We start from the raw sequence: 15,492 nt of genomic DNA on the forward strand, positions 1-15,492 counted from the left end.
AGGATTCGGCACACATTCCTGGAAGCATCAGATAGCCTCAAACACTTAGGCACTTAATTGAGAAGCTCCCATCCATCAGATAATGTCATGAGCTTCATTTCAATGAGCATTTCATCTGCCAATTCACTCTGCTAAGTGGCGTTGCTAAACTGTGCCACTATAACAGCAAAGAAAAGAGGAGCAAGGCAGAAAGAATCTACTTTGCTGAATGTCTCCTGTAGCCATGGGCTGCCCTGATCACTTGACATCCATAGACTCATTGCATCTGCGTGACATCTGAACATTTGGGTTGACTGTTTCAATTGTCACTTTACGGATATGACAACTGAGTCTCAGTAAGGGGAAATGACAGATCCAGAGCTAAAAGCCCTGACCAGAACTCAGGTGCTCTTTCTGCGATAAACTGTGTCTTCCTTGTTCTTATATCAAAGTTGCTATGCATCTGGAAGGTACCTGGCACTCAAACCACACACCATCTGGCCGGGGTGATCAGCGTGGTTTGTTTTGCCATGGTAGAGCTATCTTGAGCAACATTGCATCTTTATGTGCCCATGACTTGTAATTTGGCAGTGTTCAGCACATGGACCTGAAGTCATCTGCTGGCATTCTCCCACAAGACGGAACCTGGAAGCTCATTAGTGCCTGTTTTCCCAGCACCTCCATCTGTCTCCTTAGTTTTCAGTTCCAGTGTCTATGGTGGCTACAAACCTACTTCTTCCTGCATTTAACCCTTCCTTCTCCACAGGAAGACTGAAAGGCAGAGAAGAGCCCCGAACTAGGAGTCAGAAGCCCTGTGTTCTGAACCCAGCTCTACCACTTACCTACTATGGGGTCTTGGGCCAGACCCTCATCTCTCTGGGTTCAGTCTCCCTACTCCTAAAACTAGGATCTCTGTTAGCATGGCATCTAATGGCCCTTTCTGTCCAACATTATGAAAGCTCAAGATGAAAGCTAGTCTTAAGGTTGCCATAATCTAGATCTTCTAGAATGTGGTCCTTTCAACCACCTCGTGCAACCTCTCTTTCTATCTCTCTCCTCTGTGTGAAACTAGCCAGGAGGGTTTTGTTAGCACATCTTTCTCTTCAGCCTCTTGAACAAAACCACAGAACATTCCATGATCCTTCTAGAAGAGGCTAAAGCTTGGAAAGACGATTTTATAATCGTCTTTCAGATGCATCTGAAGGCTTTGGTGCTCAGGGGAGTTCATGAAGTGCTTGGGTTATCTGAAAGATTGACTGCCCCAAAGAAGGAGTATGGAGCCCTGGTCTCTGGCCCTGCCTCTCTAACTCTCTGGATGAACTGGCACAAGCCTGCCATAGGGGCAACATTGAGGAGCACATGAGTTATGTGTTTACCAAGCCTGAGCCAGGTGATCTCAGGGAACTTTCGTTTCTCCGAACTATGCAAATCCTTACAGAATCAGGCTGTTCATGATGTAGATTGTCCTTGGAGCTAAAATGTTCTGCTCCACTACTGCAGGTGTCTGATAACCTGAATGTGTGAAGACACAGTCTCCTACCTCGGGTAAGGCAACATGCCCACAAAGACAGATAGCTGGAGCTGGGACTGACACCCTGTCCCAAACCTTCCCACCCTGACCACCAGCAGGTCTGGTAGTGAATGGCTGAGTCTGCACAGCCTGCTGAAATAGGCTAGATAGGCCCTTATAGATAGGTCATGAAATCCGCTGATCTTCATCTATTAGCTTGGTGCAGAAGTAATTGTGGTTTTTGTTATTACTTTTGATGCCAAAAACCACAGTTACTTTTGCACCATCCTAATAGGGACATTAGAGACCAGGGAGGAGCAATCCCAGGATTCTAACTCTCAGGCCATCAACTCAGCTGTGACTTGCAGACAGTTCTCATTTCCCCCACTCTGATGCTCTGTTCTTCAAACTAAACCTCTCCAGACATCACCTTTTCTCCCTCTGCTCCCAACCTTCAAAATTCCAGGGACATTGTAGGATTTCAGCTGCATGTAATGCCACTATTTATTTTTTTCTGTCTTCATAACCAAAAAAGAAAGTTATATCATAGACTCACAGGGTGATGAGAAGACTCAGGCCACGTGGCTGATGACCCATGAAATGTTCATCTAACTGTTTATAAGAGCCTCATGACCTCCAAAGCAGCCCACCTCTTTTTTGAGCAGGACTGACTGGTCAACTATGTGAGCTGCTGGTGCGGTGACTCACAGTGTGACTAGGTGTTTTGAGTATAGGTCTTTCCATTGCTGCATCTGAGAAATGGGGATTACAGCAGTGTTAGCCAGTAGCTGAGGGCTTCATCTCCTTCGGCTTCCACCTGGAGGATTAGTGCTCGGGGCGCCATGGTGTGCCGACAGCCTCCTCAAGCATTAAAGGACAGAGGCTGTGCCCTCCTCTGGGGTCTTCTCCAAGTTCAACAGCCCGTTCCCTCAATAGCTCCTCTAGTGTCCTACTCTTAGCCCCTTTCTGAATGGTCATTTTTAAAGGGGCTGCCTGTGTTTTTTCCTTTAGCTAGAAACCATCTAAATGATTTTTAAAGAAAAACTAGAATATATCATGCCATTTGACTTCAGGAAATGCAAATATTTCAAAATAAGTTTGTTTTTTTTTTCCATCCTCGGGTTTCTCAGAATTACAACTGAGGTCACCCCGCTAAACATTTGAAGACCAAAGGGGAAAAAAACAACAAAAGAACGAGCATGTGTAAGAGGCAAGCCTGGGCTTGCACTTCTCCAGCCACCTCTTCACAGAGGCTCACCTGCCGGAAGGGGTAAGGGACACAGTGTGAAGGGGCATTGGGCCAATGAGCAGAGCCTGTCCTTGTTGTTGTATGGCTCAAGCTGGCCTCAGCTCAGGGCTTGAATCTTATCTTCCCATCTCTGCAAAGCCAGTGGGAGAATGAGGCCCTGTGTTATTCCAGCCTTCAGGCAAAAGTCAAGCCAAGCATCCTCATTCACCTTGCTGTTGCCCTAAGTATTTATTTGGTATCCACAGAGGGAAACAAGAAAGAGGAACTAGATGATCCAATTCAACAAACATTTACAGAGCATCTGCTAGGCTGGGCAGTGGAGGGTATATAAGCAGGAGTCTCTGGCCTGAAGTTTCATAGTCTAATAGAAGAGGCAAATAGGCAGAGTCAGAGAAGGTATCCTGAAGGTGATGACTGCTAGGCTGTTTCAAAGGAGGAATAACTTGCCTGTTGAAGTGGGAAAGTCCAGGTAGAGAGCCCAGCAATTGCCAAGGTGTAATGATAAATCGACATGCCTAAATGGTACATTTAGAGGGGACTGCAAAGCCCCAAACTCCAGGACAGCGGTCAACAATCCACTTGGGCAGCATCAGACAGCCTGAGTTTGAATCTCTACTCCACCCCAGACTACCTGTGTGAATGTGAACAACCCTCTTAACCTTTAAAAGGGTTCGTTTTCTTATGTACAAAATAGAAATAATTATAGAACCTCTCTCATGGTGTGGTTGTGAGAATTAAACAAAATAATGCATGTAACATGCTCAGCAGAGTACCTGGAAAATGGCTGACTCAACATGCATTAGTTATTGTCATTCATATCATTATCACTGCTCCTCCTCCTCCGATTGTTATTACTGTTGGAACATAAAGGGAAAGGGGAGGAAAGAAGGTGAGGGGTGAGACCAGAGAGTTGAGTAGGAGTCAGAACACTGGGGACCATGAATGCCAGGCTGAGGAGCTTGGGCCTGATCCTGCAGGCAAAGGGAGTCAGAAAGGGCTTCCATGCAAACAGACTTAGCCAGATCTGTCTCCCTGACTTGATGTTCTACAGCTTAGTGTCAGAGGTTAGGCCGGGAAACTGGCCTCTCTAGCCATAGTCACAGTCCATTAGGAGCAAAAGCAGCCATCAGTGTTACGGTTCTGACTACACACCCCAAGAGTGTGGGCCATGGGCTGCAACAGGAAGGACCAGAGCACCAGTCAGAGGATACATGAGGATGAAACCAAGAGAATGACAGCTGACCCACTGGCCCTCCCCACCAAGAGAGCTTTGGACCAGAAGCACTATGTGGATGCAGCAGATAAGGAGGAAAACTGCCCCCTGCGTCTGCTGGGGGTGCCTCTCGCAGTGAGCTTGTTCAGACAGCAGAGGGAACTCTTCATTTAACTTTCAACCACTCCAAAGCCCCCATGAAGCTAGGAGGTTGACCAGGAGGGACTTTATCAGGGCTGGGCAGAGATTGCAATGGGAAAGGTCGTGAGCGCAATAGGCACTACTCCGAGATGCAGTGAGCAAACATCCCAGGGTGTGGCCGCTCCATTGAATGGGCCGTTGGTTGCCTAGGCTCTGATGGATAGACTGAATGGTCATCTCTGGTGACATCTTTGAAAAGATGTCCATGTCAGGTGAAAGATTGCCCAGTTTTACACCAGGGGAATCCAAGGATCAAAGAAGAGATTTGCTCTGAATAAGCTGAATTCATGAGTCATTGCAGGAAATGTATAACTTGAATCTTTGCATATGGAATATTAAGTAGTTACTATAATAAGAAAAAGCTAAGCCACCATCACTAGTGAATATATGAAAAATATTTTAGTTTCTTAAATACAATAACAACATAATGTTATGTTACCTCTGCCAAGGAAGCTCCAGATAGTAGGACTTCTGCTAAGATTTATTTAATCCTGTGTCCTCTTAAAATTGAACATAAAGATGTTTCTATCTTCCGTTGTCTAGCAAAATAGTCTAGAACAAGGATCCTGGTCTCTGGAATTAGTCATGGGCAATTCCAGCATTTATGCAAATTTGCCTGACCTTAAGTGATGATATTGACCATCTCTAGGCATCAAAGTTAATCCTGCAGGATTAGTCTGAGAAGTAGATTAGCTGATATATTACCCAGCTGTAAAAGTACCCAGCCTAGTTTCTGGTGTGTGGTAGGTAAGATGGCAGTATTTACTATCAGTGTTATCATTCTCATTACCACTGCCTGGCAAGGTGACATGAAACAATGTATTTCACCTGCCTGGTCCCTAAGAATTTTTCCCATTTGTGAAAGGGGCTTAATAATACCTCTCTCATAGAGTTGCTGCAAAGATTAAGGAGATGAAATAGGTATAGTGACAAAAATGGCACCTGACACGTTATAGGAATGCATGTCATATTTGTTTTCTTCCCTGACTTCCACAGTTTTCCATTAAAGCCCAAGTGGAAGCAATCAATAAAAATAAATTTAAAAAATTAAAATCCTAAAACAACTGATGCCAAAATGAGAAATAAAGAGGTTTTCTCCTGATTCTCAAAATGGAAGCAGAATGGTAATTATCTCCATCAAAGGATCATAGAAAAAGATCTGATATCATCAGATCCCAGAACAGCAAACAATGTTTTAATGCATTGTCTCCTTATTTTTAGGAAATTGCTCAGAAGACCTCTTATGTATCCTGAAAAGAGCTCCATTCAAGAAGTCATGGGCCTACCTCCAAGGTCAGTAACCAAACCCAGGAAACCTAAACATATGAAAACTACCTCTGTGGCTTTTCAACAACTGCTAAGCCAGGAGTCACAGTTAGAGCTCCAGGGCCAAATGTGACCTGCAGATATGTACTGTTTAGTAAACAGGATATATATATATTTTTTTATTTGAATTTGAATGTCGTAGTGGGGAGAGTGTTTTTCTCCAAAGCTACATGGCTTCTCTTTCTTCAGCCCCATTCACGCTTTTACGTCTCCTACCTGGCCTCTGCGGGTGTTCATGGTCCCCGCCACCACTGCCACCACCAGCCCCACCCCTCACCTCTCCTTATTCAGCTACCTACCAGTTTCAGCAAAGTATACAGTCCTTTTCCTAATGGAAGGGAGGCAGGCGCTTAATCTTTGCCTCTATGAAGTTATTCACAAGGGATCCACAAAATTGCCTTGTCCCCAGATTGACAGCTTAATGAACATGTCAGCAAAGGCCCAATTTGCATATTGCAGTGTGCTTCAGGTAAGAGGTCCCTTACAAATGAAGCACTAAGGGGCACTTTAGACTGCAGAAGAATGAGCTACAGAGATGGCCAAGATTCTCTGAATGGCCATCCTGCTCATCTAAAAAATTCAATTTTGCAGTTAGATTAGTTCTCACTCTTCAGTTGAATTGCAACAAGGTTTAAAGGGAAAGCATGGAAGCAATTCAAACCCATGCCAGCTTCCCAGCTCTGAAAGTCACCCCTACCAGTCAGTGCTGATTTTCACTTTAGGACTTAGAGACTCACCTTCCAGCACAAACCTGTCAGCTTAGAGGGCCTGCTAATTCTCTGCTTTTCAATAAATCCCGGATGGCAAGAGCCCTGTAATAGGCACATGAGGGACCTATGCAATTATGTTTGGCTTCCCATTGAAAGGAGACATTCAAAAATTCAGACAATGAACAGTTAGAGGATACATCTTAATGTGAAAATTAATTGCAATTCTCCTGGACATCATCACACCTAAATTGGTTATTAACTGAATAATATTACTGAATATCTTACCTTGTACTTTCTGCAATGCCTATCAAACTCAATATTTTTGAATTTCTTATCCCTGATACCCTCTGCAATGCCCATTCATGATAAATGAACATGATAGCTCTGACCTTGTAGAGAACAGTCCAGGAGTTTATAATCTGAAAGGGAAAGATCATCACCATCATCATAGAATAATATAATATGATAATGATTCCGTGGAAAACCATCCTGTAAGAGGTAGAAGTAAAGTACCATGTGTGTTCTGACCCTCCAGCTTTGAGCATTGGAGAAAAGGAAGAGGGGCAGTTTTATACCTGTGCCTTGAATAATAAGTAGACTCTAGAGGGAGTAACATGGAGGATACTCAGATGATTGAAATGTTACAGAAAACATGGGTCTCGAATGGGGAACTTTGAATAAAGACAGAATTTTCCAATGTGTACCTACGATCTTCTCAATAATTCTGTTTTTTATACTTTTCTAGTCGCAAAGCATCTAAACCAAACCAAGTTGTCTTGGAACAAAGATGGCGTTGTCCATGGAGTCAGATATCAGGATGGGAATCTGGTGGTCCAGATCCCTGGTTGGTACGTCATCATTTGCCAAATGCAGTTTCTTGTACAATGCCCAAATAATTCTGTTGACCTGAAGTTGGAGCTTCTCATCAACAAGCAGATCAAAAAACAGGCCCTGATGACAGTGTGTGAGTCTGGAATCCAAAACAAAAGTGTATACCAGAATCTCTCTCAATTCTTGCTGGATTACCTGCTGGTCAATACCACCATATCAGTCAATGTGGATACATTCCAGTACATAGACACAAGCACCTTTCCTCTTGAGAATGTGTTGTCCATCTTCTTATACAGTAGTTCAGACTGAACAGTTTCTCTTGGCCTTCAGGAAGAAAGTGCCTCTCTACCATACAGTATTTCATCCATCCAAACACTTGGGCAAAAAGAAAACTTTAGACCAAGACAAACTACACAGGGTATTAAATAGTATACTTCTCCTTCTGTCTCTTGGGAAGAGACAGCTCCCGGGTTAAAAAGAGAGTTTTGAGTGAAGTATCTTTCAGATAGCAGTCAGGGAAGCAATGTAGTGTGGTGGGCAGAGCTCCACATGGGAATCAGAATGGATGAATGGATGTCCCAGCCCAACCACCAATTCACTGTATGGTCTTGATCTATTTCTTCTGTTTTGAGAGCCTCCAGATAAAATGGGGCTCCAGTACCAGAGCGGCTAGCAACCGTGCCCTAATGGGAAGTGAAGGGGAGCTGGGTGTGAGTGTTTACAGTGTACCCTTCACGGGATACTTCCTTTATCTGTAGATGGCCTAATGCTTAATTGTCCAACTTGTGATCAAGGACTCTCTCACACAGGAAGCTTCTCTATACTGGCAGATACGCTTGTGACTTGTGTCTGAACCGTGCCCAGTTTATTCCTGTCTGGCCATCACTTTGGCACTAGGAGCCTGACCTTGTGTTCCACACAACCCCGCCCTTAGGAACCTCCAGGGGAAACCATGCCTGAGGCAGCCCCTCATTCTTGAGATGGAAAGCACAAATTTAATACACCACCACAATGGAAAACAAGTTCAAAGACTTTTACTTATAGATCCTGGACAGAGAGGCCATAATGAGTCTGAAGGGCAGTCATCCTTCTCTGGGTTACATGAGGCAGGAATGAGGAGTCAGACATTGAGAGCAAGCCAATTAACAACCTAGGTAAATAAATAGGGTGTGATCACTCTCAATTCACTGGCAAATGCTTGAGAGGTCTGTTTGAAGGATGCAACAGAACAGTGGGAAATCTAGTCTGCTAGATAAGAGAGAGATGCCTCTCAGTTCTTGTCTCTGGCCAGAGGTGTGGCATAGAACTGGAAAACCCTACCAAGGGTGACTAAGCCCAGCTTCTGGTATGAGAACATTAAGCTTGTATGCAAAATGGATGCCAAAGGAACATAAAATTATAAGAATTCGCCATACTTTCCCCTCCCTGGAACCCAGGATCCAAGTCTAGCAAATGAAAGGACTGGGTTTGAATTGCTTCAAAACCTTTTCTATCTCAGAAGACCAGACCCTTTGAACTGAGATTCCAGATGCAATTTTGGAAGCTCTCCAACCAAAATAAGGACCCCCTACCACAGTATACCATTGAAGACACTAGTACTGATCTGACCTCATCTCAGCAGAGCCAGAATATGGGGGACAAGGTTCAGGGTGCCTTGCTTAATGGTATGAACTGCAGGATCTAAAGGATGTAATGGAAAGGACTATTTCAGGGTTTTTTCTTTTCTACCATGACCCAGAAGAAATGTCATGTTGCCAACGAGGACTAAGAAAAAAAAAAAAAAAAAAAAAAAAAAACAAGGTAGCTCATGCCTGTAATTACAACACTTTGGGAGGTCAAGGCGGGCAGATCACCTGAGGTCTGGACTAAGAAAAAAAAAAAAAAAACTTACTGTTGACCACCTGAATCTAAGAGACTAACCATCCAGAATCTAAGAGACCGTCTGGGTGTTTGGGAAGCCATCTGACGAGGCCTGAACTCTATATCAATTAGACTGACAATAATTGAGCAGCAGGCGTTTTTCATTTCCTGCCAGGAAGGTATTGTGCCTTTAGCAAACAATCAGTGTGTAATAGTGATGTGGTCATCTAGCCAGGGAATGGCTGCTCCATCTCCTGCGTGATATATTCCTGCTTCAAACACCTCTCAGAAAACCAGTTCCGTGGAGAGTTTTTGAATTCCCACAAAGTTGTTGACAGACAATTATGACCCTGAAAGTGGGGAGGACTTCTGAGAAACAGCAACGTCCTCTCCTGCTTGGGATAGCCACATGGGATTTCTCTAGCTGTGTCCAACTTGGCATCCGTACATCACCTTTGGAGGAGCACCTTGACAAGCCATTTGAGATGGAATGTAGGCCCTGAGGCTATGCTTCAGTAAGAAAAGATGGAAGCTTCCCTGCCAGACCAAAATATGGAGCAAAATTTGCATTTTTCTCAAGAAGGAGAGAAAAGGAGTAGGAATCCAGCAAAGTTTGTCAGAAAAAAAGCTAGAAAAGATTTAAAAGAAAAAAAGAAAGAAAAAATCAGCAGTGGTGGTATGGATGAGAGGGACCTGAGAGAACAAAAATGGCTAAGGGAAAATTTTAAGTCATCTGCTGAGCAGTATGCTATGTCAACCTTCTCCTAAGTCTCCTCTATGACATATTCAGTAAAGTCTACATTTCTCTTTAACTCTTTCTGTGAGTAGATTCTTTGGGAGAAGCAGAAATTGGAAAAGGTGTTGAATTCAGCAAGCCAAGTGGTCTGTGGTAAAAACAGACTTTGAGACTCAAAGCTAAAAAAAAAAAAAAAAAAAAAAAAAAAAAAAAAAAACAGGGAAACATCTGGCATTTGAGTTACACATTAACTGCATAGGACAAATGAATCTTGCTTAGACCAACTCATGTATTCTTGAAAAGGTATATATATGCAACCCACTGTGGATTAACTAAGCAAATTTTCTGCCATCTCACATTCTAACTCGAGAAAGATTCCATTTTCATTTTTCACCAACTGTCCTCTGAGGAGAGGTACCTGACTTTTGCACTGTGAGTGGTTCATAATTTCAGTGTCTGTCAAGCAATGCTCAGAAAGCCAACACCTACAGACGCAAGAGGTACATCATTTAAATGAATAATGTAACCAAACCAAGAAAATGAGAGAGAATAATCATTAATAACTCAACTGATAGATACATAGGGAGTGGGCAACCCAGGAAGTTTAAAACTAAATTCTCTTACTCTTGAGGGTTAACCAGCCCTGGGAATGTTACGAATTAATGATACTATGCTAGTAAAATGATATCTATACAAGTGAAATAAATAATTTATCTAACTGAGAACCCAGGCTACCTAAAACATATGCCTCTTTGGTAAAAACCCAACTTGAGTGCCTTCCCTTCCGCCTACCCTCCGAACCCTGCCTCCCCACCACACACACACACTCAGTGTATTCGCACAACTTTTAGAGGAAGATGATGAGTGAGTCGATGAAAAATAACGAGTCAAGGTAGAGTTGCCCTGACTGAAGTGCAGTAGTGTGATCTTGGCTCACTGCAGCCTCCCCTTCCTGGGTTCAAGTGATCCTCCTGCCTCAGCCTCCTGAGTAGCTGGCACTACAGGTAGGCACCACCACACCTGGCTGATTTTTGTATTTTTAGTAAAGAAAGGATTTCACCATGTTGGCCAGGCTAGTCTCGAACTCCTGGCCTCAAGCAATCTGCCCGCCTTGGCCTTTCAAAGTGCTGGGATTATGGGCGTGAGCCACCACACCTGGCTCCTAACCCTTTTCAGAATCACATATTGACTATACATTGAGTCTGTAGAGAAGAGAGACCACCTGTGCCTCATGTTCAAATCACCACCCTGGAGTGACGGGGGTGAGGGCAGGGAAGAGCAGAGGAAAGCTCTGAATGTGAAAGACTGTCCAACATAAGGCTGGAAAGACATGACCTGAGAAATTGCGGAAAGGCTACAGGAGGGCCTATCAAGGCTGGTGGGCAATAATGGAGATTGGAGTAGGAAACTGGGTTGAAACTCCAGCTCTCTCACTAACCACACTTGAGGACTTTCCAAGTATCTGCTCCCTGCTGGGCTTCCAACCAATGGGACTTCCGTCAAGCCTGGCAGATCTCTCAGGAGTGTTCCGGAGATGGCTGACTTCCCCATCCTCTTAATTGAAGGAGTTTGTCCCTTCTATCCCAGAATAAGTGGTATTCCTGGGATTCTGGGAGGCTCCCTTGTTTGGTAGATTCTGCCAGCTTCCCTCAGCACTTCTTCCTTTTAGTATTTGTCCACATCAAAACCTCTTAGGCCACAGGGCTATTCTCCAAGCCATCCTTATGTGACTGGGGATTTGGGGAAGGAATTAGATAGTAGAGTCACAGTAGAGTAACTGCTATATATTTAATTGTCTGAATATACTATAGTTTGTCCATTCTCTTATGCTAGAACATTTAATTTGCTTTTAGGTTTTTGCTATTACACACAAAGCTACAATATAAGCACATCTTCTTGCACAGTTCCCACCCCTAGTTGTCATTTTTCTATACAGCAAAAACACTCTTGGAAAATTCTAAATGGTGTCACAAAGATACTTTGTTAACCATGGCTACCAAGGGTTTAGATGGCTCTGTCATCAGAGCTTATGACCTGGAGCTTAGTCTCTGGAATCTGAATGGCTCCTTCCATACTTTTTAAGTACTTCTCTGCTTTGTATATTTATTCAACACACATATCCCAAGTGTCAGTAGGTGCCAGGTCAGTTTACAATCCAACATGGTGTGTGCTATAGCTCTCCCAAGCCACTGCAGAATCAGCCCTCGTTAACATAGGTTTGAAACCTGCCTTTCAATGCACTCTGGGGCTTCCCTGGATCTAGCTCTCTTCCTGGAAAGTAAACAAACACCAGAAAGTGTGAAGGACAAGCACAGCTCCAGAAGATTTCTCCCCCAAGATCATATATGTTCATATTCCTCATGGGCTTTTCTCACGGTTCTCTCCTGAAACCCTATAATGGAAGATCGCCACTCAATGTCTACTATAATGACTTTTCAGGTGTTTTTTGTTTTTGTTTTTTTCCTATCATGACCCAGAAGAAGAAATGTCATGTTGCCAACGAGGACTAAGAAAAAAAAAAAAAAAAAACTTACTGTGACCACTTGAATTGATTTTTATGATGCTCTCATAAATCACAACCCACGGTTTCCAAAACATTGTTCCAGTGTGCCTTCTCCTGCTCCACATGTTGGAATGCTAAAAATATACTTTCCTTATTCCCTTGCAGCTTGGGTTCTAGTATTATCTAGCCTGAAATGGACAGAATTTTGGAATGTTTGTCCATCGACCCAGCAAGCACAGGTTTTTGTTTTTTCTGCGGCTTCATTTGCAGAGGTTTTAATGTTCAGACACTAGCTTAGTAGTTGAGGTGAGCCTGGGTGGTTGGGGAGAAGCATCCATTCTGCTGATAGAGTCTGTTCCAGATGTACACTGGTTCTGGAGCCCGGCAGCAGTAGCGGCTTCCTGATTGTAGTGGTTTCCTGTTCACGGCAACAGTTCTGTGGTTCTAGCGGGGCAAGCTTCCTGATTGCAAGGTTACTGGAGAGACAGCAGCTACGTTAGCAGCCCAGTTCCTAGGAGTCGCATTATAGGTTGCTCCTGAAAGCTCAATCTCAATTCTGTTTCCTCACCTCTCCTGGCAATTCCACAAGCCATTTAATACCCTATGATAAACCCCTTCCTGCCAAACAAGCTGAAGTGAAGTCTGTTCTCTGCAGCTGATTCCTCATGAATATGATAATAACATGTACAAACTGACCTCACCAATGTTTACAAACCCACCCCACCATACTCATCCTGAACTTAACACTATTCCTACATTCCAAATCTCAAGGACTATTCCAATCTCTGAAGATCCTTCTTCTCACTTCCTACTCAATTAACATCCAATTCTTCCAGTTTCCTAGTTCCAGCCACCACCCAGTGGCATTACTCTGAATACCTCCTAACTCACAGCATTGCCTCCAATCTTACTCCTTATAAATCCCATCTTCAGACAGCAATAGTATCTCCCCATTGTTCTTGGAATTGATAGTGATAATGGCCATTTATCAAGCTCTTACATGTTACGTACTTTTCCTGCACTCACTTATTTAATCTTCAAAGCAACTCAATGAAATAGGCATCATTATCTCCATTCTTCAGATAAGGACATTGAGAGTCTGAGACATTGAGTAGCATGGCCAATGTCACACAGCCAATGGATGGTAGAGTTGGGATTTAAGACCCAGTTTGTCTAACTCCACATCCCATGCTCCAGTCACTACAAACATAGCCTTCCAAAACTCTAAGCTCTTTCCACCAGCTCTCTCCCTATCTCCTGAATGTTTCTCTAGTTTTGTGCTCAGCCCCACCTCCTTGTGCTCTATGCTCAAATCACATTGCACTCTTTCCAGTTCCTCCAATCTTTCATGCTCTGCCTAGCCACCAGGTGCTTGTAGATAATTTTTCTGCTGCCTAGGATACTCCTGTCACACTCTTTCGCCTGATTAACTCCTATCATTGTTCTAATTTCCATTTCAGTGTCACCTCCTCAGAGAAGTCTTCCTGACTCTGCTGGCTTCACATAACGCCTTGCTGTCTACTTCCATACTTCCCCCATCCTTAATTGCATGACACTTTACCCTTCACCCCTCGTTCTCCCTATCTCCAACATTCAAACTCCCAGGCGGCAGGAACCCTATCAATCTTATTCAGCACTGGGTGCTCACAGCCCAGCCCAATTCCTGGGACATAGTATATGGCCATTCAATAAATATTTCTTAAATGAATAATCAAAGGAAACCACTTTAAACATGAGTTCATTTTAAGAAAAAGATATCAAATAAGCCATGCCCCCCCCAAAAAAAAAGAAAAGAAAAAAGAAAAACAGTTATTTTCAAAATATGGAAATACGAATTGAAAGCCTCTATTTTTCTTAGAAATAATTTCTAGCACTCAGGAAATAAGAGTGCCTATTAGAGAAAGTTGAAATTTTTAGAAAGCAGAATCTACCTGTGCCATCTGAAAACATGGAAGGGAAAAAAAAATCTTCACTTACTTTATTGAACCCCTTTTCTGAGCAAGGTGTGGTATATTTGCTGTACAATCCATTGCCCTTCCTACCTCTAAGATATCTATGTGCTATTCTAGTCATTTTGTGATTAGAAATAAACAGAGTAATCTTAGAAAGTTTTTTGTCATTGTGTTTTGTTTTGTTTTGTTGTTTTGAGACAGAGTCTCACTCTGTCACCCAGGCTGGAGTACAGTGGTGTGATCTTGGCTCACTGCAATCTCTGCCCCCCCAGGTTCAAGCAACTCTTCTTTCTCAGCCTCCCAAGTAGCTGCGACTACAGGCGGGTACCACTATGCCCGGCTAATTTTTGTATTTTTTAGTAGATACAGGTTTTCACCGTATTGGCCAGGCTGGTCTCGAATTCCCGACCTCATGATCTGCTCGCCTCAGCCTCCCAAAGTGCTGTGATTACAGATGTGAGTCGCCATGCTGGCATTTTAGGTTTTATAAGTTTTATTTTATTTTTGATTGATAAAAAACTTGTGTGCATATTTAGGTAGCACAACGTGATATTTCAATACATGTATACATTATGCAATAATAAACATATCCCTTTAATGAACATATCCCTTACTTTAACCAGCTATTTCTTTAAGGTAAGAACATTCAAAATCCTCTCTTCTAGATATTTTGAAATATACTAGAAAGTTTAGACCAACCTGCATATATTTTAGAATCCTGAAATTCCAGCCCACTTCCTAGAGCAATTAAATTAGAATCTCTGGATTTAGAACCCAGGCATCAGGATTATTTTAAGGTCCCAAACTTAAGCCAAGTATAAGAGTCAGTGGTTTAAATCTTTGCTGTCTAAGTTATGTCCTGGTGCCTGGCATCACCAGAGAGCTTGTTAAAAATGCAGGCATCTCATACATACCTAAAAACTGGAACATAATCTGCATTCTAATATGACCCAAGAGATTAATGTGCACCTTACAGTCTGAAGAACACTAGTTGGATGACTTTTTTTAAGTGAAGAAGACTGCTGATAATGCATTACATTTCTGTTTTTCCCAAGTGGACTTTCGTGAATGGACATTGTCTTCCTTGTTTGCTGCTTAAGCAAATGTGAGGGTCCAAACACTACAAAAGCATCAAGTCAACATGATGGTATTCATTTGTAATGATCACCACTGAATTTTTTTTTCTTTTCTTTTTTTTTTTTTTGAGACAGACTCTGTGTCGCCCAGGCTGAAGGGCAGTGGCACAATCTCCACTCACTGCAAACTTTGCCTCCCAGGTTCAAGCAATTCTCTGCCTCAGCCTCCCAAGTAGCTGGGATTACAGGCACCCACCACCATGCCCGGCTTTTTTTTTTTTTTTTTAGTAATAGAAACAAGGTTTCACCATCTTGGCCAGGCTGGTCTCGAATTCCCGACCTCATG

At 43.0% G+C, this 15,492-nt stretch overlaps 1 protein-coding gene and 1 long non-coding RNA gene across 2 annotated transcripts in view; one reads left to right on the forward strand and one right to left on the reverse strand.

Moving 5' to 3' along the window:
• Positions 1 to 8,803, forward strand: part of TNFSF8 (TNF superfamily member 8) — a 28,371-nt gene extending 19,568 nt beyond the window's left edge. The window contains exons 3-4 of the mRNA XM_017530255.2: positions 5,374 to 5,445; positions 6,934 to 8,803. Coding sequence (XP_017385744.1) covers positions 5,374 to 5,445; positions 6,934 to 7,328 — 467 coding nt within the window. The 3' untranslated portion in view covers positions 7,329 to 8,803. The remainder of the gene's footprint in view (positions 1 to 5,373; positions 5,446 to 6,933) is intronic.
• On the reverse strand, positions 8,745 to 9,684 carry LOC119471542. The gene is made up of 2 exons (XR_005200615.1): positions 8,886 to 9,684; positions 8,745 to 8,783 (listed from the first exon to the last, which is right to left on the reverse strand). It is a non-coding gene; the product is annotated as an uncharacterized LOC119471542 (long non-coding RNA).
• Positions 9,685 to 15,492: the final 5,808 nt, after the last annotated feature.

The sequence above is a fragment of the Cebus imitator genome, unplaced genomic scaffold (genome assembly GCF_001604975.1).
Source record: "Cebus imitator isolate Cc_AM_T3 unplaced genomic scaffold, Cebus_imitator-1.0 Scaffold64, whole genome shotgun sequence".
In the NCBI taxonomy this organism is placed as follows: domain Eukaryota; kingdom Metazoa; phylum Chordata; class Mammalia; order Primates; family Cebidae; genus Cebus; species Cebus imitator.